Genomic DNA, 21,885 nt, shown 5'->3' on the forward strand with positions numbered 1-21,885 from the left:
ACTTTCAAACAGATACTCCGTGGCAGGTGATTGGATGAACCATCTGTCAATCAAACTCTCAAGAGATGGGCAAAAAAAGTTGCGTCCAGAACTTCTCTTCTCAATTCTGATCGATGCTAACGCAGCATCTACGCTAACGTCGTCAGCATCCGCCATGGTGTCGTCATGTGACATGTTCCCGTCGTAAAAAGTTGTTGTTTTAAGCGGTTTTGTTGGTTTGAAATGAGAAATGTGTCGACGTCTGACATTGTGCAGCGAGGTTCCTTTTCACACCGGTACTTTTGACACCAGTTGCATGAATGGAAATTTTTTGGAACAGGTTGAATGAAAAAAGTCACAAGTTGCTCACTCTGAAGTCACGGAGGAGAAAATCGTCACGACGGTTTTCAGCTCCACGTCGTCAGCAGGCTGGAAACCGTTTCCCAGAACCTTCTGATGAGCGTCAGGTACGCCTCCACCCACCACTTGACCTACCTGAGAGCTGCATTCCTGAACCCCCCACACACACACCTTTGTAATTGTTACCTCAGACCACAGCTTTGGGGGGTTTGGCTTCATACGCTGAACTGCTGAACTTTGAGCCAGAAGACGAGACGGAAACACACGTCATAGGGGTCTGACGCGCCCGCCCTCCTCATCAGAGACAACGCCATAGGCTCTGTGTGCGTGTGTGTGTGTGTGTGTGAGTGTGTGTGTGAGTGTGTGTGTGTGTTTTAGAGAGGGTCATTGTCCTCAATAGTGGTTTTCACAAGCACGCTAATCATTTCCCCAAACGCCCACGTTCCGGATATCTTCTACTTTCTCTCTCTCTCTCTCCCTCTCTCTATCTCTTTTTCTGACAGGAATGCCACCGTGAATGGGCGAGTAGAAGGGGGGGGGGGCAAATGAATGACAGACGAAGGTTTTAAAAGTTGGCTAAAAATAGCTTCAAAGTCTTTTCTTGTGTCTTAATTACTGGCAACGATTAAAGGCCGAATGATCCGAGCCCACATGAAAAGACACGATGGAGGTTTATTGTTCAGCCCGTTTCATCCCGCCGGGCCGACCGACGGCCGCCAGCAGCTGAAGCGTGTCGGTGCTTCCGGATGAAGTTCTTGAGAATGTGTGTTTGTCCGTGTGAGACGTCACAGTCTCATTCCAGAGGATGAGGTCATCGTGGAGAGACGATGAACACGTGAACTCATAACTCGTCTGGTTAATGGTCTCTTTCCTCGGCTGGCCTCACACACACACACACACACACACACACACACACACACACACACACACACACACACACACACACACACACACACACACACACACACACACACACACACACACACAGCTGGGGGGTCACACACATATGGACCAATTACAGGACTTATAAACCAAACTTCCATGACCAACATCTCAGTGTATAGCCTACACAAGTATACATCGCAAATGATTTGATTAAAAGAATACATATTTATATGTATACATAAATACACTCACATATATACACACACATACATATATATACACACACACACATGAATATACACGTATATGTTAAAGATAAACAATGGAAATGAGTGAGACAATACATAATCACAACAAATAAGAGACAGATGGTTTATTCTTACCTGTGCCACATTCATTACTTTTTTATATTACATTACATGTCATTTCATCAACACCGCGCCACCATCACTGTTACTGTCATACTATTCATTGCATTATCCCCGTTAACAAAATCAGGGTCAATTAGAGGTAAGTTGTCTAAAGATAGCTCACGAAAGAGATTTTAACCGTATTTTATTTTGAAATCCTACATCAGAATGTCTTAATTGTGACACCTTGAGGTTTACTGTTAATCTGAAGTGGAATTTGTTTGTAACTATTGACTATTTCCTTTCTAATCTAATCTAAAATTAGACATAAATTAAACGTATTGATTTAATGAATGTGACGTGTCCTCACGTTCACCGGAAGTGTGCTCTTATTTTGAAGTTCTAACGAGACCTGTCACGGTAAGAGTGCTGTCACTCTGTCGTAAAGTGCACCTCTTGCCCTCGTCTATATTGCTTCTGTAAAGATATGTACATACGACGCATTGCGCTTCCTTTACAGTTTAAAAAGTGCAGCTAACCTTCATTGTTTTCGTTAATTGTATGATTCTTTTTAGATAACCATAGTTATAGTTTACAGAAAAATACATATCTACAACCCATATATTAATGTCCTCACATACAGCATAAAGTTAAAGTGTTCCAACAGTACAAACACGTATAACACTCAAACGTGTGTTCCATAAACAATGTGCATATGTTCGGCTTAAGTTCTGCTTCATTTATAATCCTTCTTTCTTTTTGGTTTTCCGTAGTCCTCCACGGCGGTATAGTTGTGACCGACAGACGGTCTCAGCCAATCAGAGCACGGCATAGTTGTTCGCCCCTGCATATCCCGCCTCCCGCAGGTATTTCTCGATGTTCATTGGCTCAGACGCTGTGAGAGCTGTCCTCCCATTGGCTGATTTCTCCGCCTCGTGCAGCGTTCTAATGAGCTCGGAGGTGGAGCGACGATCCTCGGGGCGCCAATGGCAGCAGGCCCTGATGACGGAGTACCTGCGGAACAAGGTACAATTAAAATACTGACGTTTAGAAATTAAACCCAGCGAGAAACGATAATTTATACCCCCTTAAGGCACGAGTAGCAGGTCAATTTAACATTTTACTTCACGAGCGATGTGCTGCTGTCGTCCCTTGGGGATTAATAAAGTATATATCTATCTATCTATCTATCTATCTACCGAGCAACCGGTAACTGTTAACATTAGCTCACCTAGCTAACGCGTGCTAACGTTAATTAGGTTAGCGACCGGGTAGCCTGCTTCATTTATATGCTAATTTGGAGTATTGTAACTTAAATTAACGTTACGTTTTTAAGCGCGATTTCTCTGAAAATGGAGTTAGATTTTAATTTGAGTCTCCCATTCTGGTCAGAAATTCAACATGAAGTTAAGCCCAACACAAACATGTATTTCTAGCTTACTAGTGCTAAATTAATGAAAATATATTTGTATATGTATTTATTTGTGTATATATATTTATTTGTATTTATATATATATATATTTATAGTATATGTATTTGTATATATATATATTATTATTTGTGTATGTATATTTATATACATGTATTTGTATATATATATTATTTGTGTATGTATATTTATATACATGTATTTGTATATATATTTATGTGGTTATTTTTATTTGTGTGTATATATATATACATATTTTTATTAATATATATTTATTTATGTGTATATATATATATTCATTCATATTATTAATATATATATTTTTACACTTAGTATTTTATTTAGGTATATTTACAGTTTGACAATAAATACATAATTTGAAAGTAAGGAAGGATCAAAGAAACTAAGCATGCATCCATCTGGCCATAAGAAAAGATTAAATAAAAAGTAGATATTTAAGTACAAATAATAAGAACATAATATAATTATATTTATATGTATTTCTTTATTCGTTTATATAGCAGCCTAGGTGGGGTGAGATATTTTCTCCCATCTCCACTACTTAAGACCTCATAAATTCATCTTATATTTAAGATTTATTTTTTATAAGTGAAGCGTTTTTGCTGCTCGGCTAGATTCTATGATTTGTGATGATAACGACTCCTTGCAGCCAGTTCTCTTTGTGAACACAGTTGTTTGTCTTACAGTGAGTTGGAGCAGCCAGAGGGCCGTTTGAGATGCTTTCCTCTCTGGAGATGCTGTAGAAGTTCAGTCTCATTGATCTTGGCAAACGGTGGGTCGCCTGCATACATGGGAGCATTATATATTTTATTAATGTCCCTATACATCACAAATATACACATTATCGCATGTACTTTACTGTGATATGAAAGGGTGTTTATATTTGTTCTTTGCAGGTAATTACAATCATGTATATATATATGTATCTATTATATGTATGTATTTATGATTTGAAAACACTCACCCAACGTGACCATTTCATAGAGCAGGACACCAAAAGACCATCTGTCACAGAGTGAGAGGGAGTCAAGAAAAGAGACAGGATCTTGTACTTACTACTACTTATATATATTTATATATATATATAAATAAATATATATATTTATATACAGAGAGAAATAAATACATATTTACAATTATGTTTTTATATATAAATAAATATATAGATCTCTATAACTAAATATATACGTATTTATACATATATATGTATAAATATATATTAATAAATATATTTATTTATATATATTGTTGATTAATCATAATTTATAGCAGAGCTGTGAAGTGGCTAATTAAAACTTATAAAAATGGTATGTATATATGAAAAATATAGTCATATATATTTATAAATATATATTCATATTTATAAATATATATTTATATATTAATAAATATATATATTTATATAGTTGATTAATCTTGAAGTGGCTAATTAAAACACTTTTTTTTTTTACATCAATAATTATACTGTTCAGGACTATAATTGTGTGCTCTTTTAATATTACACACTGTGGTTAAACCTGCCATTCAATAAACATAACATTAACAACAACCTGATGCTAAATGGTTAATAATAAACCAGCTCCTGCTCTCATGACTTGGGGACTTGATGTAATGTTCTGCTCACACGTCGCTCCTCTGACCGGCTCCTCTCCCGCTCAACACTTCAGGCGCCTGCCACTTCCTCATCTCCCCGTCCTCCCCTTCCCCCGGGGCGGCCGGCTGCGCTGTCCTCCGATAGGCCGAGCCCAGCCCCCACAGCTTCGCCGTCAGATCTCCACCGACCAGCACGCTGCGGGCGCCCACGTTGCCATGGACGCAGCCCTGACTGTGCAGGTACTCCTAGATGTTCAGGTAAAGACGGGAGAGGGATGATGAACACGGAGAGGACCGGGAGAACTTTGAGGAGGAAACGTATGAACTGCAACCACAATGTAATGCTGGCGTCATAGTTTTACAGAATGTACACACAGACACACACACAGACACACACAGAGACACACACAGAGAGACAGACAGACAGACATACACAGACAGACACCACACACGACACACACACACAGACACACACACACAGACACAGACAGACACACACACACACACAGACACACAGACACACACAGACACACACAGACACACACACACACACACACACACACACACACACACACACAGAGAGACACAGACACACAGACACACACACACACACACACACACACACACACAGACACACACAGAGACACACACAGAGACACACACAGACACACACAGACACACACAGAGACACACACAGAGACACACACACAGAGACACAGACACACACACACACACACACACACACACACACACACACAGAGAGACACACAGACACACACACAGACACACACACACAGACACACACAGACACACACAGAGAGACAGACACACACAGACAGACACAGACACACACACACAGAGACACACACAGAGAGACAGACAGACAAACAGACAGACACACTCACAGACACACTCATACACACACACAGACAGACACACACATACACACTCACACAGACACACACAGAGACACACAGAGAGACAGACACACACATACACACTCACACAGACACACACACACAGACAGACACACACAGACACACACATACACAGACACACACACACATACACACTCACACAGAGACACACACACAGATAGACACACACGCAGAGACACAGACACACACACATACACACTCACACAGACACAGACAGACACACACACAGACAGACACACACAGAGACACACACTCACACAGACACACAGACAAACGCACACACACACAGCTGTTTAACCCACCAGAGCTGAGGCCACTTGTTCGGCCATGGAGAAGATCCTCTTCTCTGTCATCTCACATGAACCCTCTGCACCCGAGTTACCCTTCAGGGGGGGGGGGGTAAACATATGATCAGTCTCCTGACATCCTTTAGAGTCAGAGCCCCGGGTCTCCTGTCTCCCTTCTCTCTCTCCATGTCTGCATTCATAATTCTGTGACATCCAGAGGTGAATGTACAGCACCTGCCACTGGAGACGCTCTGGATACCTGTGTCTCAGTGTTGGGATGTATTGCCCTCTACTGCCCCTCAGAGGCAGAGAGCAGTCATTACATCTGTTAAGTCACGGTCCTGTGACTGAGGAATACCAAACCGTCCACTTCTGCTCCATCGATATTTTTGGGGCAATAGATTCCATTTAGAAGTTTTTTTAGGGTTCTCAAAGTGTTTTTGATGATTTTAACCGTACCTGTCGACATCTCCACAGGTAGCCCAACAGGTCCCTGTGCTGCAGCTCCTCCACCACCATCATGGGGGGCGGCTGCACCGTCACCACCCCCAGCAGCTCAGGTAAGAAGGGGTGTGGCCCCAGGCCCGACAGGAAGGACGCGAAACCCACAAAGTGCTGCTTCTCGCTGCTGTTTGCTCGCTCTGAGAGATTAGAGACCAGAATCAGGTGTTCACCTGTTATCAGGTGTTCACATGTACACAGCAACTGTTCACGTTAGTTTGATGTCATTAGGGTTTAAATAATACACTTTGTCACAAACAATGAGGCTTCTGCTGTAAGACCTCTGAGGCCAGCAGTAAGACCTCTTTAAGGCCTGCAGTAAGACCTCTTTAAGGCCTGCATTAAAACCTCTTTATGGCCTGCAGTAAGACCTCTTTATGGCCTGCATTAAAACCTCTTTAAGGCCTGCAGTAAGACCTCTTTAAGGCCAGCAGTAAGACCTCTTTAAGGCCTGCAGTAAGACCTCTTTAAGGCCTGCATTAAGACCTCTTTAAGGCCTGTAGTGAGACCTCTTTAAGGCCTGTAGTAAGACCTCTTTAAGGCCTGCATTAAGACCTCTTTAAGGCCTGCAGTAAGACCTCTTTAAGGCCTGCAGTAAGACCTCTTTAAGGCCTGCATTAAGACCTCTTTAAGGCCTGCAGTAAGACCTCTTTGAGGCCTGCATTAAGACCTCTTTAAGGCCTGTAGTAAGACCTCTTTAAGGCCTGCATTAAGACCTCTTTGAGGCCTGCATTAAGACCTCTTTGAGGCCTGCATTAAGACCTCTTTGAGGCCTGCAGTAAGACCTCTTTAAGGCCTGCATTAAAACCTCTTTATGGCCTGCAGTAAGACCTCTTTAAGGCCTGCTGTAAGACCTCTTTAAGGCCAGTAGTAAGACCTCTTTAAGGCCTGCAGTAAGACCTCTTTAAGGCCTGTAGTAAGACCTCTTTAAGGCCTGCATTAAAACCTCTTTATGGCCTGCTGTAAGACCTCTTTATGGCCTGCTGTAAGACCTCTTTAAGGCCTGTAGTAAGACCTCTTTAAGGCCTGTAGTAAGACCTCTTTAAGGCCTGCATTAAAACCTCTTTATGGCCTGCTGTAAGACCTCTTTAAGGCCTGCTGTAAGACCTCTTTAAGGCCTGTAGTAAGACCTCTTTAAGGCCTGTAGTAAGACCTCTTTAAGGCCTGCAGTAAGACCTCTTTAAGGCCTGCTGTAAGACCTCTTTAAGGCCTGTAGTAAGACCTCTTTAAGGCCTGCAGTAAGACCTCTTTAAGGCCTGCTGTAAGACCTCTTTAAGGCCTGTAGTAAGACCTCTTTAAGGCCTGCAGTAAGACCTCTTTAAGGCCTGCTGTAAGACCTCTTTAAGGCCTGTAGTAAGACCTCTTTAAGGCCTGCATTAAAACCTCTTTATGGCCTGCTGTAAGACCTCTTTAAGGCCTGCTGTAAGACCTCTTTAAGGCCTGCTGTAAGACCTCTTTAAGGCCTGTAGTAAGACCTCTTTAAGGCCTGCTGTAAGACCTCTTTAAGGCCTGTAGTAAGACCTCTTTAAGGCCTGCAGTAAGACCTCTTTAAGGCCTGCTGTAAGACCTCTTTAAGGCCTGCAGTAAGACCTCTTTAAGGCCTGCATTAAGACCTCTTTAAGGCCTGCATTAAGACCTCTTTAAAGCCTGTAGTAAGACCTCTGATACCTGCAGTAAGACCTCTTTAAGGCCTGCATTAAGACCTCTGATACCTGCAGTAAGACCTCTTTAAGGCCTGCATTAATACCTCTTTAAGGCCTGTAGTAAGACCTCTTTATGGCCTGCAGTAAGACCTCTTTAAGGCCTGCTGTAAGACCTCTTTAAGGGCTGCAGTAAGACCTCTTTAAGGCCTGCAGTAAGACCTCTTTAAGGCCTGCAGTGAGACCTCTTTAAGGCCTGCAGTAAGACCTCTTTAAGGCCTGCAGTAAGACCTCTTTAAGGCCTGCTGTAAGACCTCTTTAAGGCCTGCAGTAAGACCTCTTTAAGGCCTGCTGTAAGACCTCTTAAGGCCTGTAGTGAGACCTCTTAAGGCCTGCAGTGAGACCTCTTAAGGCCTGTAGTGAGACCTCTTTAAGGCCTGCAGTGAGACCTCTTTAAGGCCTGCAGTGAGACCTCTTTAAGGCCTGCAGTGAGACCTCTTTAAGGCCTGCAGTAAGACCTCTTTAAGGCCTGCATTAAGACCTCTTTAAGGCCTGCATTAAGACCTCTTTAAGGCCTGCAGTGAGACCTCTTTAAGGCCTGCTGTAAGACCTCTTTAAGGCCTGCTGTAAGACCTCTTTAAGGCCTGCATTAAGACCTCTTTAAGGCCTGCTGTAAGATCTCTTTAAGGCCTGCATTAAGACCTCTTTAAGGCCTGCTGTAAGACCTCTTTAAGGCCTGCATTAAGACCTCTTTAAGGCCTGCAGTGAGACCTCTTTAAGGCCTGCAGTAAGACCTCTTTAAGGCCTGCATTAAGACCTCTTTGAGGCCTGCTGTAAGACCTCTTTGAGGCCTGCTGTAAGACCTCTTTGAGGCCTGCAGTAAGACCTCTTTAAGGCCTGCATTAAGACCTCTTTGAGGCCTGCATTAAGACCTCTTTGAGGCCTGCAGTAAGACCTCTTTAAGGCCTGCAGTAAGACCTCTTTAAGGCCTCCAGTAAGACCTCTTTGAGGCCTGCAGTAAGACCTCTTTAAGGCCTGCAGTGAGACCTTTGAGACCTGCAGTAAGTCCTCTCTGAGGACTCTGTACCTCTCAGCACCCTCAGGACCACGTCCCTGTTGTCCATGCGTGCTCTGTAGAGGCTCGTGGAGTCGTCTGGGTTAATGGAGAAGGTCTGCGGCAGGGCGGTGACCTGACTGAAGGCTCCACGCTGCCGCTCGGTGGACTCCCGTGGTACTGCGTCCAGAGTCGCCACCACAGTCTGCTGCACTTCCTGAACCGACATGGGCAGCACTTCGTGCTCCAGGGGTTTATCCTCGGGGCGCTAGAGAGAGAGACGCAGATTAATACATGCGAGTGTCGTCCTTTTGAAAAGGGATGACTCTAATCCTGTGAAGACTCGGTGCACTCACCATCAACTCCCTGCAGCTGACGTCGGGGGCTGGTCCTCGGCCTGTGGGTGGAGCGGTGGTAGCCTGGAGTCCTCTTCCTCTGAGGGCAGTACCTCATGATGCACACGGCCACCAGCGCCCCCACGGACACCAGGAGCAGCAGCGTGGGCACGATGATCACCGCCTGCATGTGCTCCACGATGACTAGAGAGGGGGGGGGCAGGGGCAGGACGATTGTACCTGCACTGATAAGGGAGACCTTCCCACCGGGGAATGTCCTCACCCTCTGAGGACATCACACGAGCCACAAGTCCTCCACGCCTTGTGGATCGTGTGCAAGAAGAAGAAAAATCAACCTCAACGTCTCCGTCAAGACCAGATCTCTGTTGGTTCTGATTTGGTTCCTTCAAAGGTAGAAGATCAAGAAAGAGGATCGTATCATCAGTTTACATAAGTGGAGATCTTAAAGCTGCGTGATGCGAATATCCTCAACGCTTTACTCACGTGACTATTTGTGGCTTTTCGCCATTCGTGAGGCGGGCTTAGCAGGGGCGGGGCTTATATGTGTCTACTCATGGAAACAGTTCTCACTTCCTTCCTCCACCATGAAGAACTCACCACGAGTTCTGCTTCGTCCTCGTTGACGTCACACACACGTGTGAACACGTGACGCCTCGTGTTTGAGTTCATAACATTAATATCATGTTTATATATTTATACACGACATCGCCTGTCGGCTCACGCAGCTCGGTGACCTTCACCTCGAGTCGCTGGGAAATTCGTGGACCTGTTGTCCCGCCGCATCGCTCACATACCTGCAAACTTGTCACCTTTCGTGAAATTCACCGCTTTTAACTCAAAATAGGTCATCCACGTGAATCGTGGAGATCCAAGAGTTTTGTTTTGGGGTCACCTGGCCGCTGCCGCTGAGATTGCAGTGAGACGCGGAGAAAAGTGTGAAGTGGTGCTCTTCGTAATAAAACATCTTTGATGGGACGTGTCGCTCTCGCCAATCAGCGCTCAGATGTCGACATCGTTTGGGGTTTAGGTTAGCTTGAATGTTAGCCGCCACATCTACTCCTGTCCCGCTGCACGGTGTAGCGATGCTAACAAAGTACCCGTACGTTAAACACGATGTGATTTACCATATTTTTAGTATCGATACTTCATTAAGAGAGCGATCAGAGCGCACGCGCTGCTCCGTGGCGAGCTGTCTGCGCACACTGCGCTGCGCAGCTCACAGCGAGAGAAGAGGAGCAGCTTTAGAGACTTCGGCTTAAAAAATAAAAAGATGCCAGAAGTGAAATGTTTCAGTCTGTAAAGTTCAGTAACTCTACAGCTGCTCATCCTGATGAACTGTGGATCATCTGGTCAGAGACTAACGGCCTCATAGTGTATCATCAATGCTATGATGGAACCATGTAGTTTCATTCATATCTGGCTGTATTTATACTCATATTACTGTCATTTGTTAAGTGTTGAAAAAGTTGGTAAAAAGTGAACCATACAGATGTTTTATTTATTACTATTATAGATAAATATACCAGTCTCGTATTAATGGTACCATATTGTTTGTATGGTGTATTGAATTCTGGTATCGGGTATCATGATATTTATGGCAGGTATGTAATATGTATAGAAGTTATAATATGAGTATCGTGACAAACAGGTAGAGACAGAACAGATTCAGGGAGAAGTCCATGAGGAATGTTCAGGCAAAAAAAGGAAGTTGGTTCATGAATGACTTTAACCATATTATATATAATGAATGTATATTTGTTATTACTATCATTATAGGGCTGAGTCAGAGCGGAGGACCTTTTGTTCTTAAACTGTTTATTATCATTATTTAGATTTGTGGTCAGAACAATAAAATGACTATAGTTGTGGTTCTAAAAGCTTTGAGGCTTCAAACAACGTGGATGTGGTGTGGTGACAAAAAAAAAGAAAGTCACCTGCACCCCCCCCCCCGTTGTCACCTTTTTCACCCCTCATGAGTTTGCAGGTATGCACATAACTCAATCAGGCGGTAATTAGACGGTGGCTCCGGCTCCGGTGAGGCGTTCACTGACAGTCAGAGAGTCGGAGATCACTGAGCATACAGGTTAGTGAAGGCTGGACTAATTACTGCTTTACAATGATGCCTCTCCTCCTTAAGCACCCTTCACTGACACCCCGTACATACCACGCACACGGGGCCTGATTTGGAGCGTGACCTCCGAGCGGCTCGTTTCTCAGGTGTGCTCGGCTGTTTGTCGGAAGCCTTAAATCACGTCTTTGTTTGAGCGTTAAATCAACAGCTCGACAAAGACGGAACACGAGTCGGGAAAGACGGAGAGCCGTGAGTTACATCGTCAGGAGGAACACGGACAGACTGTTGAGGGGCGGCTTCACACTCTGAGGCACTTTCTGAAACTCGTAAAATAACACTTAATTGTTCAAAAATAATAAATATACTTATTTAGGCTCACAGGATATGAGCAATTGTCATAAAAATGACAATAATAAGACTATTAGGCAATAATAAGACTTAGATTTTTTTAACAAAACACAAACAATTATATTCCATGTTATTATTATTTCTTTGTGGTTATTTATTGTTAATAAAAATTTTTAAACAACTATTAACAATTCTAACTTATTTCTTTGTTTTTTATAATTAAAAATTATATTTATTGTTTTGTGTACCTACCTAATACAGGAAGTACAGGTAAGACACACACAACAAAGAAGTACACGCTGTTAAATATTTATAATTATTCGAGGGCGTTATGGGGCCCTTGTTGCTCGTGGGTCAGGGCAGCGTCGCGTGTCTGAGGGGCGCTTTGCTGTGTTTACAACGCTGCGTCTTTAAGACTATTGATACACTGGAAAGGCTCCATAGACGTCTCCTAGGTCACGGGGTCATGTGACACGATGAAGGCCCAGATAACTCGTTATTAACTTCACGCCGCATATTGCTCCTGAATGCGTAATCGCGTGTGGGTGGCGTGTTTCATTGTGTTCTTACATACATAAGTAATGGCGTGACGGTCGGTCGGCAGCATCTCGATGGAGCCGCTAACGACGACGCCGCCGTTCATGCTAACGGAAAATACTGAACACCTGATCACAAAGATACATGTGGAGAGAGAGAGAGATAGAGGTGGAGGAAGTGTAGGGAGAGGAGGGAGGGAATCTGAAGAGAAGGGAAGAAGACGAAGGGAGGAAGTGTAGGGAGAGGGAGGTAGAGAGACACAGAGAGGGAGTGATAGAGGGATATAGAGAGTGGGGAGAGGGAGAGGAAGGGAGGGAGACAGAAACAAAAAGACACAGAAGGGGGTGAGAGGGATGGAGAGAGTGGGGAGAGGGAGAGAGAGATGGAGAGACACAGAGAGAGAGAGAAGCAGAGGCATGGAGAGAGACATAAAAGGGAGTGTTAGAGGGAGAGAGATGGAGTGAAAGAGGGATTGAGACACAGAGGGAGAGAGAGATGCAGAGATGGAGAGACGCAGAAAGAGAGAGGCATGAAGACATTCGTGGTGTTCTTACTACACAGGTTGTCGTCCGCCGCACACGGGACATCGTCCGTGGAGTTGGACGACATGCTGCAGAGGAAGAGAAGGAGCGCGGTCAACGGGGTGAAGCTGGTCTTAACTACGCTCAGTGAACGCACCACATGGCCAGAAGGATTAAAACATATTTACAGTCGCCGTAAATCTATACTTGCGTGACACAAATATGAACTGTGACCTTTACAAAAATAAAATCTGGTTCTTATCCATAGTCAGATTATCACCGATAACGGATGTAGGTCATAAACACATTTATTTATATATATATAAATAAATAAATATTTTTTTGTAGATAAATCAATATTTATTTATATATACATATACAAATGTATTTTATTTATATGTATATAAATAAATACTGATATATATATATACATACAAATATTTATATATGTATATTTATTTTAACTATATATATATTTAAATATTTATTTTATGTCTATGTATATACATAAATATTTATATATAATATTTATATAAATACATATTTATTTATATAAATACATATTTATTTATATATATATATATAATAATATAAATAAATTTTATTTTATATTTATATATGTATATCGGTGGATAAACTGTTTTCCAGTTTGTGTAAGCTAATTCACTATTGTGAATAGTGGCTAAAAGGATATTGATTTTTTATATTTAGTGTTGGCTATATTTTAAATGTTTTTCTGTCTTCAGCTCTCCGTGAGACGGGGAGTCCGAAGCCTTCCTCTGAGCTCCTCTGACTGATGTTCCCTCCAGAGCTCGGGAGTTTCTACTGTCAGTTAATTCGTGATTTCGTGTTATTACGCAACTTTGGTGTTTTTCAGGTTTCAACCCAGTTCAACCCGTCTGACGGCAAAGAGCTTCAAATATTCAAACTACAGTTTCCACCTATAGGGATTAATTTTAAGGTTGTCGAGAACCTGTTCTGCTCCCTTTGTTCCGGCGCTGGTCGTCCAGCCCGAGGCCGAGCCCAGCGGCGCCTCCCAGAGCAATACTCAGATTAAGTGTACGCACCTCGTTCAACCGACGAACACACATCATCCCTGAGCAGCGTGACCGGGTGAGGGGGGAGGCGTCCGTCTGCCTGCCCGTATGCAAATGTCCCCTGAGCACACTTTATTCCCGTGTATATATTTAAAACTAAAACATCTTTGTTTACAACTGTATTTAACGCAAATGGTTAATATTCAAATCACGAGTTTTAGAAGTAAGAAAACCCCCCTTTTTTAAAAATGTTTTTTTAAAGATGGACATCCTCTTCCAGGATTCCTATAAAATAACCACCGTGTCCGAGTAGAGGCACGTGGACTGTACGTCTGATTTGTTTAACAAATGCAGGCGAGAGGGAGCTCTGTTCACCACGGGCCGCCTGGATCGGGCGTCACCGCCACCAAAGAGCAGCGAGTTCTAAATGTTATCGAGCTGGGCAAATATTTAGAAAAAGGTGTTTGACATTAAGGAAAGAAGGTAAACACTGTTCGACCACAGCGGAGCAACACGTCACGGAGCTTCTAGAATTATTAATAACTTTTATAATGAGTTAATAACTTTTATAATGAGTTAATAACTTTAGTGAGACGGATTGGAGTCATTCTGAGCCTTTGATCTCCATACATATGGATTTCTTGTGAGCTCGGTGTCATCTGAACAACTCTCACACACACACAGTAGAGGGAGTAAAGTGCACGTAGCGTGCACGGCGGGTGTGTTGAAGTCTGGTTTCACAACAACACACACGTTGGTGACAACGCATCCACACCTCGAAGAGCACAGACACATGTTATAGGGAACACACACACACAAACACACTCACATACGCACACACACACGCAGACACAGTCACACGCACATACACTCAGACACACACACACACACAAAGTCACACACACACAAACATAAAGTCACACTCACTAAAACGCACCCACACACACACTGGTCTGCTGCCTTCTCTGCTCTCTCACCCTCACGGAGTCAGAAGCCTCTCCGCTCCTCTTCCTCTTCCTCCTCTTTCTCCTCTTCATGTCACCCAACCCGTTTGTCTGCATCGTTCTCTTCACACGCGGAGCACCGACACACACACCCAGCAACAAAAGACCGGCCATCGCACAACACGCACAACACACACACACCCCACGCGCCGCCAGTGTGTGAGCAATAAATAATAAATCATGGGTCAAAAGACGCGGCAAGACACCGAAAACCTCCAAGGTGATCAGAGTCGTGCTGCAGTGTGTGTGTGGGTCATGATGATGATGTGATGATGTGAAGGACAAGATGGGAGTGTTGAAAGGTCAAGAAAGTGGTGGAAATCCAGAAGTTTCAGTCACAAAACGACATATTTCTTCTTCTTTGCCCTTCTCCTCTCACCTGGCTGGCGTTCCGGGCAGGTGTGTAACTCCTCCCGCTCCTCTTATCCCAGAGCGTGCAGCCGGGCGCCCGGCGGGCCGGACGGGAGGCGAGGGTCTGGAGCTGTCATGGCGTCTCTATTCAGCCTCCGGGACACGGGGACATCCACAGGGAAGACACCGGCTTCTAATGAGCCGTCACCAGCCCTCTCTCTCTCTCTCTCGGCTAAGCCCCTCCCACCACTCACGTATCACCTGCACACACCTTGCTCTCAGGCTGCTGTGTTTCGCTGGTCAGGTTGTGTGGCAGTCGGCTTCATTTCTTTAGAGGCGTCGTTTTGTGTTTTTAATGCTGCAGACGAACGTTTCAAAGTAATTTACATGCAAAGAACTTTCTCTGGTTCTTTTGGTGCCACAATAAAACATTAGAGTGACACATGTTTAGTTCTCATTTAGAGATAATCAATACAGATCTGACTGAGCTCTGGGATCCGCTTCATGATTTCTATCGGCCGATCTCTGATGTCACTTTGTAAACAATGAATGTTTATGTAGCTCTGACATCTATTCACCTGGTCACATGACATCTATTGATCATCTGGTCACATGACATCTATTGATCATCTGGTCACATGACATCTATTGTTCATCTGGTCACATGACATCTATTGTTCATCTGGTCACATGACATCTATTGTTCATCTGGTCACATGACATCTATTGTTCATCTGGTCACATGACATCTATTGATCATCTGGTCACATGACATCTATTGATCATCTGGTCACATGACATCTATTGTTCATCTGGTCACATGACATCTATTGTTCATCTGGTCACATGACATCTATTGTTCATCTGGTCACATGACATCTATTGTTCATCTGGTCACATGACATCTATTGTTCACCTGGTCACATGACATCTATTGTTCATCTGGTCACATGACATCTATTCATCTGGTCACGTGACATCTATTGTTCATCTGGTCACATGACATCTATTGTTCATCTGGTCACATGACATCTATTGTTCATCTGGTCACATGACATCTATTGTTCATCTGGTCACATGACATATATTGTTCATCTAGTCACATGACATCTATTGTTCATCTGGTCATGTGACATCTATTGTTCATCTGGTCACATGACATCTATTGTTCATCTGGTCACATGACATATATTGTTCATCTAGTCACATGACATCTATTGTTCATCTGGTCATGTGACATCTATTGTTCATCTGGTCACATGACATCTATTGTTCATCTGGTCACATGACATCTATTGTTCATCTGGTCACATGACATCTATTGTTCATCTGATCACATGACATCTATTGTTCATCTGGTCTCATGACATCTAGTGTTCATCTGGTCACATGACATCTATTGTTCATCTGGTCTCATGACATCTAGTGTTCATCTGGTCACATGACATCTATTGTTCATCTAGTCACATGACATCTATTGTTCATCTGGTCACATGACATCTATTGTTCATCTGGTCACATGACATCTATTGATCATCTGGTCACATGACATCTATTGTTCATCTGGTCACATGACATCTATTGTTCATCTGGTCACATGACATCTATTGTTCATCTGGTCACATGACATCTATTGATCATCTGGTCACATGACATCTATTGTTCATCTGGTCACATGACATCTATTGTTCATCTGGTCACATGACATCTATTGTTCATCTGGTCACATGACATCTATTGTTCATCTGGTCACATGACATCTATTGTTCATCTAGTCACATGACATCTATTGTTCATCTGGTCACATGACATCTATTGTTCATCTGGTCACATGACATCTATTGTTCATCTGGTCACATGACATCTATTGATCATCTGGTCATGTGACATCTATTGTTCATCTGGTCACATGACATCTATTGTTCATCTGGTCATGTGACATCTATTGATCATCTGGTCACATGACATCTATTGTTCATCTGGTCACATGACATCTATTGTTCATCTAGTCACATGACATATATTGTTCATCTAGTCACATGACATCTATTGTCTATCTGGTCACATGACATTTATTGTTCACCTGGTCACATGACATCTATTGTTCATCTGGTCACATGACATCTATTGTTCATCTGGTCACATGACATCTATTGTTCATCTGGTCACATGACATCTATTGTTCATCTAGTCACATGACATCTATTGTCTATCTGGTCACATGACATTTATTGTTCACCTGGTCACATAACATCTATTGTTCATCTGGTCACATGACATCTATTGATCATCTGGTCACATGACATCTATTGTTCACCTGGTCACATGACATCTATTGATCACCTGGTCACATGACATCTATTGATCATCTGGTCACATGACATCTATTGATCACCTGGTCACATGACATCTATTGTTCACCTGGTCACGTGACATCTATTGATCATCTGGTCACATGACATCTATTGTTCATCTGGTCACATGACATTTATTGTTCACCTGGTCACATGACATCTATTGTTCATCTGGTCACATGACATCTATTGTTCATCTGGTCACATGACATTTATTGTTCACCTGGTCACATGACATCTATTGATCATCTGGTCACATGACATCTATTGATCATCTGGTCACATGACATCTATTGTTCACCTGGTCACATGACATCTATTGTTCATCTGGTCTCATGACATCTATTGTTCACCTGGTCACATGACATCTATTGTTCACCTGGTCACATGACATCTATTGTTCATCTGGTCTCATGACATCTATTGTTCACCTGGTCACATGACATCTATTGTTCATCTGGTCACATGACATCTATTGTTCATCTGGTCACATGACATCTATTGTTCACCTGGTCACATGATATCTATTGTTCATCTGGTCTCATGACATCTATTGTTCACCTGGTCACATGACATCTATTGTTCATCTGGTCACATGACATCTATTGTTCATCTGGTCACATGACATCTATTGTTCATCTGGTCACATGATATCTATTGTTCATCTGGTCTCATGACATCTATTGTTCACCTGGTCACATGACATCTATTGATCATCTGGTCACATGACATCTATTGTTCATCTGGTCACATGACATCTATTGTTCATCTGGTCACATGACATCTATTGTGCACTTGAACCTCACACATGATGTGCTGGTGAGCAGGTGAATCATTAACGTGTCTTTTTTCATAAACAAATAAAGGTGCAGATCATGTTTGGTAGTCTGTTGGGTCAGGAGGAGAGAGAGAGAGGAGGGAGAGAGAGAGGAGGGAGAGAGAGAGAGGAGGGAGAGAGAGGAGAGAGAGAGAGAGAGGAGGGAGGGAGAGAGGAGGGAGAGAGAGGAGGGAGAGAGAGAGGAGGGAGAGAGAGAGGAGGGAGAGAGAGAGGAGGGAGAGAGGAGAGAGAGAGAGAGAGGAGAGAGAGGAGAGGGAGAGAGAGGAGAGAGAGAGAGAGGACTGAGAGGAGGGAGAGAGAGGAGGTGAGAGAGAGAGGGAGGGTCCACAGGGCCGTCGGTGTGGTGGTGGTCGTGGACGGTTCAGAGTTTAGGTCAGGCCTATTCAACTAGCGGCCCGTTTGAGTTTAACTATGGACGGCAAGACTGCCTGCAAATCAGTATAGCTTGGTCAGAAAAAATACAACTGACGGACACGCCTCTTTTATACATTGAGACATCTAACCCAGAGCCATTGAGTTTCACTGTTGCCTCAACCAAACCTGTATGGTTACATCTTTATGTTACGCACCGTGTTGGTTGCCGGTGTTACACCCCTACTGGTTTTCAGACCTACTGGTTTCCCTGCGCGTGCGTGCGGTGTGTTCTCTTAACATCTGCAGCGGGGCTCTGTCTCGCTCACCAGATTCGTCACACATTCACAAACATATTGCTGGAGATCTTCAAGCCACCGTTCATATCCATGTCGGCGATTACGATTGTATAAGTGAGCAGTGCATCACAGCCACGGAGGAAGAAATACATTTTAGAAAAAATAAAAATATAAAGATCGCCGCACCTGGTTTCGATCCCTTTCACGCAAAAGGAGTCTGCACTCAAAGACATGCAGTCTGTGCGCTGCGCCACCAGATATTAGTTTCAGCCCAAGTAATTTATATATTGATCCATGAAGTCACATTTCTTATGTTTCCATGGGAACAGTTTGGTTGAAGGGACCTGAAACAACTGGTTACCTTGAGCGGATATATTTACACTTTGAAACATGTTTATAGTGATGCTTGTTCGCAACACTTTTGCCACTCAATACCGACGCATTTTCGTGTGTGACTGTTTACCTGTGGAAATATACATTACTGTTTTTAATTTTTAGCCATTATTTGATCAATATTCTGTGCGGCCCTCACACCCCCCGTGATTTTCTTATTCGGCCCACTTGCTACTGAAGTTGAATAGCCCTGGTTTAGAGTTCACTGCTTCCCTAGATGACAGTCACATGGCCTCGTGGTGCCTTCATGAACACAGGATCAATGAGCGTCGGGTTGTGTTCGCCTCAGAAAGTGTTTTGATCCTCGTGATAAAAACTACAGATTATAAAGATGAACGAGTTTTAAACTCTTATTGTTCTGCAGCTCTTATCTGTTCACGACGAATGAAAAACAAGACTTCACTTCTCACTGATATTGGAGCTGAGAGGCGTGACTGGTGTGTGTGTGTGTGTGTGTGTGTGTGTGTGTGTGTGTGTGTGTGTGTGTGTGTGTGTGTGTGTGTGTGTGTGTGTGTCTGTGGGCACGGTGTGTGTGTGTGTGTGTGTTGGCACGGTGTGTGTGTGTCTGTGTGTGTGCACGGTGTGTGTGTGTGCAAAGTGTGTGGTGTCTGTGTGTGTGTGCACGGTGTGTGTGTGTGCAAAGTGTGTGTGCACGGTGTGTGTGTCTGTGTCAGTGTGTGTTTGTGAGTGTGTGTGTGTGTGTGTGTGTGTGTGTGTGTCAGCAAAGTGTCAGCACAGCAGGCAAAAAGTCACACACACACCCCACTCACACCACACACACACACACCCCACACACACACACCACACATACACACACTCACACACACACACACCCCAATTCACACCACACACACATAATAACAATAATTACACACACACACACACACACACAACCCCAATCACACACACACACACACCCACACACACACACACAATAACACATACACACACACACACTCCTACACATACATCACACACACGACACGCACACACACACACACACCACACACACATACACACACATACACACACACACAACACACACACACACCCCACTCACACCACACACACACACACACACCACACCACACACACACACACACACCACACACACACACACACACACACACACACACACCACACACACACACACACACACACACACACACACACACACCCCACTCACACCACACACACACACACACCCCACTCACACACACACACACACACACCACACACACACACACACCACACACACACCACACACACACCACACACACACACACACACACACACACCACACACACACACACACACACACACACACACCACACACACACCACACACACACACCACCACACACACACACACACCCCACACACACACACACACACCCACACACACACACACACCACACCACACACACACACCCCACTCACACACACACACTCACACCACACACACTCAAACACCACACACCACACACACCACTCACACCACACACACACACACACACACCCCACTCACACACACACACACCACACACACACACACACCCACCACACACACACACCACACACACACACACACACACCCCACTCACACCACACACACACACACCCCACTCACACCACACACACACACACACACACACCCCACTCACACACAAACTGATATTCATGCAACTACAACTCAAACGTTTCCTCTAAATTAACGGACTTGGAGATTTTGACTCTTCCTCTTAGATTTTCAGATTTGGTCTGAAACATCTTTGAGATAAATTAATTCTAAAGCTTCAGCTCGACCTCTGACCTCCTCCGGTCTGAGTCACTGTCGTTTAAACTTTAAACACTCTTTATATTTGTGTTTATTTGGAGGGGCTCGTGCAGAATGAGCACCACAATACAGCCGTCTTGGTTTCATCCTGATGTTTGGTAGAACCCAGTCCAGCGACGGTACCATGGCGACACTAAAGAGGTCAAAGGGAGTTCCCAACATCGGGAACGCCGTGCCATCTTCTCCCCACGGCACGAGATTCCACCGGCTACCGGAGCCGCCGCCGCACGTCACGGCAGCAGGTCTCCCTGGGGGGGGGGGGGGCTCTTATGACATTCATTCACCACGGTCCCTACGGACATGGAACACCTGGAAAAGTCCTGGAATTTTAAAATTGTTATTTCCAGGCCTGGAAAAGAGCTTGAAAAATAAAGTCAATCCCAAATACCACTGTGAGCTGACGTAGACGTGTCCTCCAGAGGGCGCCACCACCACCGTGAGCTGACGTAGACGTGTCCTCCAGAGGGCGCCACCACCGTGAGCTGACGTAGACGTGTCCTCCAGAGGGCGCCACCACCACCGTGAGCTGACGTAGACGTGTCCTCCAGAGG

The 21,885-nt window shown here is 44.0% G+C and overlaps 1 protein-coding gene across 1 annotated transcript; it reads right to left on the minus strand.

The window, feature by feature from the left end:
- Positions 1-1,582: 1,582 nt before the first annotated feature.
- Positions 1,583-9,288, minus strand: LOC130203138 (tyrosine-protein kinase STYK1-like). Its single transcript, XM_056429066.1, has 7 exons — positions 9,072-9,288; positions 6,303-6,484; positions 5,859-5,939; positions 4,650-4,864; positions 3,990-4,030; positions 3,710-3,806; positions 1,583-2,588 (listed from the first exon to the last, which is right to left on the minus strand). Exons 1-7 carry the CDS (start codon positions 9,265-9,267, stop codon positions 2,393-2,395), a joined length of 1,008 nt encoding a protein of 335 aa, XP_056285041.1. The 5' UTR covers positions 9,268-9,288; the 3' UTR covers positions 1,583-2,392.
- Between the last annotated feature and the right edge of the window lie 12,597 nt (positions 9,289-21,885).

Source organism: Pseudoliparis swirei, chromosome 1 (genome assembly GCF_029220125.1).
Source record: "Pseudoliparis swirei isolate HS2019 ecotype Mariana Trench chromosome 1, NWPU_hadal_v1, whole genome shotgun sequence".
Lineage (NCBI taxonomy): Eukaryota > Metazoa > Chordata > Actinopteri > Perciformes > Liparidae > Pseudoliparis > Pseudoliparis swirei.

Coding starts and splice junctions, on each gene's coding strand:
- LOC130203138 (XM_056429066.1), bottom strand. CDS start 9,267: ATGTCGGTTCAGGAAGTGCAGCAGACTGTGGTGGCGACTCTGGACGCA. Junction 6,485..9,071: donor GGTCCTGAGGGTGCTGAGAG/GTACAGAGTCCT, acceptor CTAATCTCTCAG/AGCGAGCAAACAGCAGCGAG. Junction 5,940..6,302: donor ACCTGTGGAGATGTCGACAG/GTACGGTTAAAA, acceptor CCCCCCCTGAAG/GGTAACTCGGGTGCAGAGGG.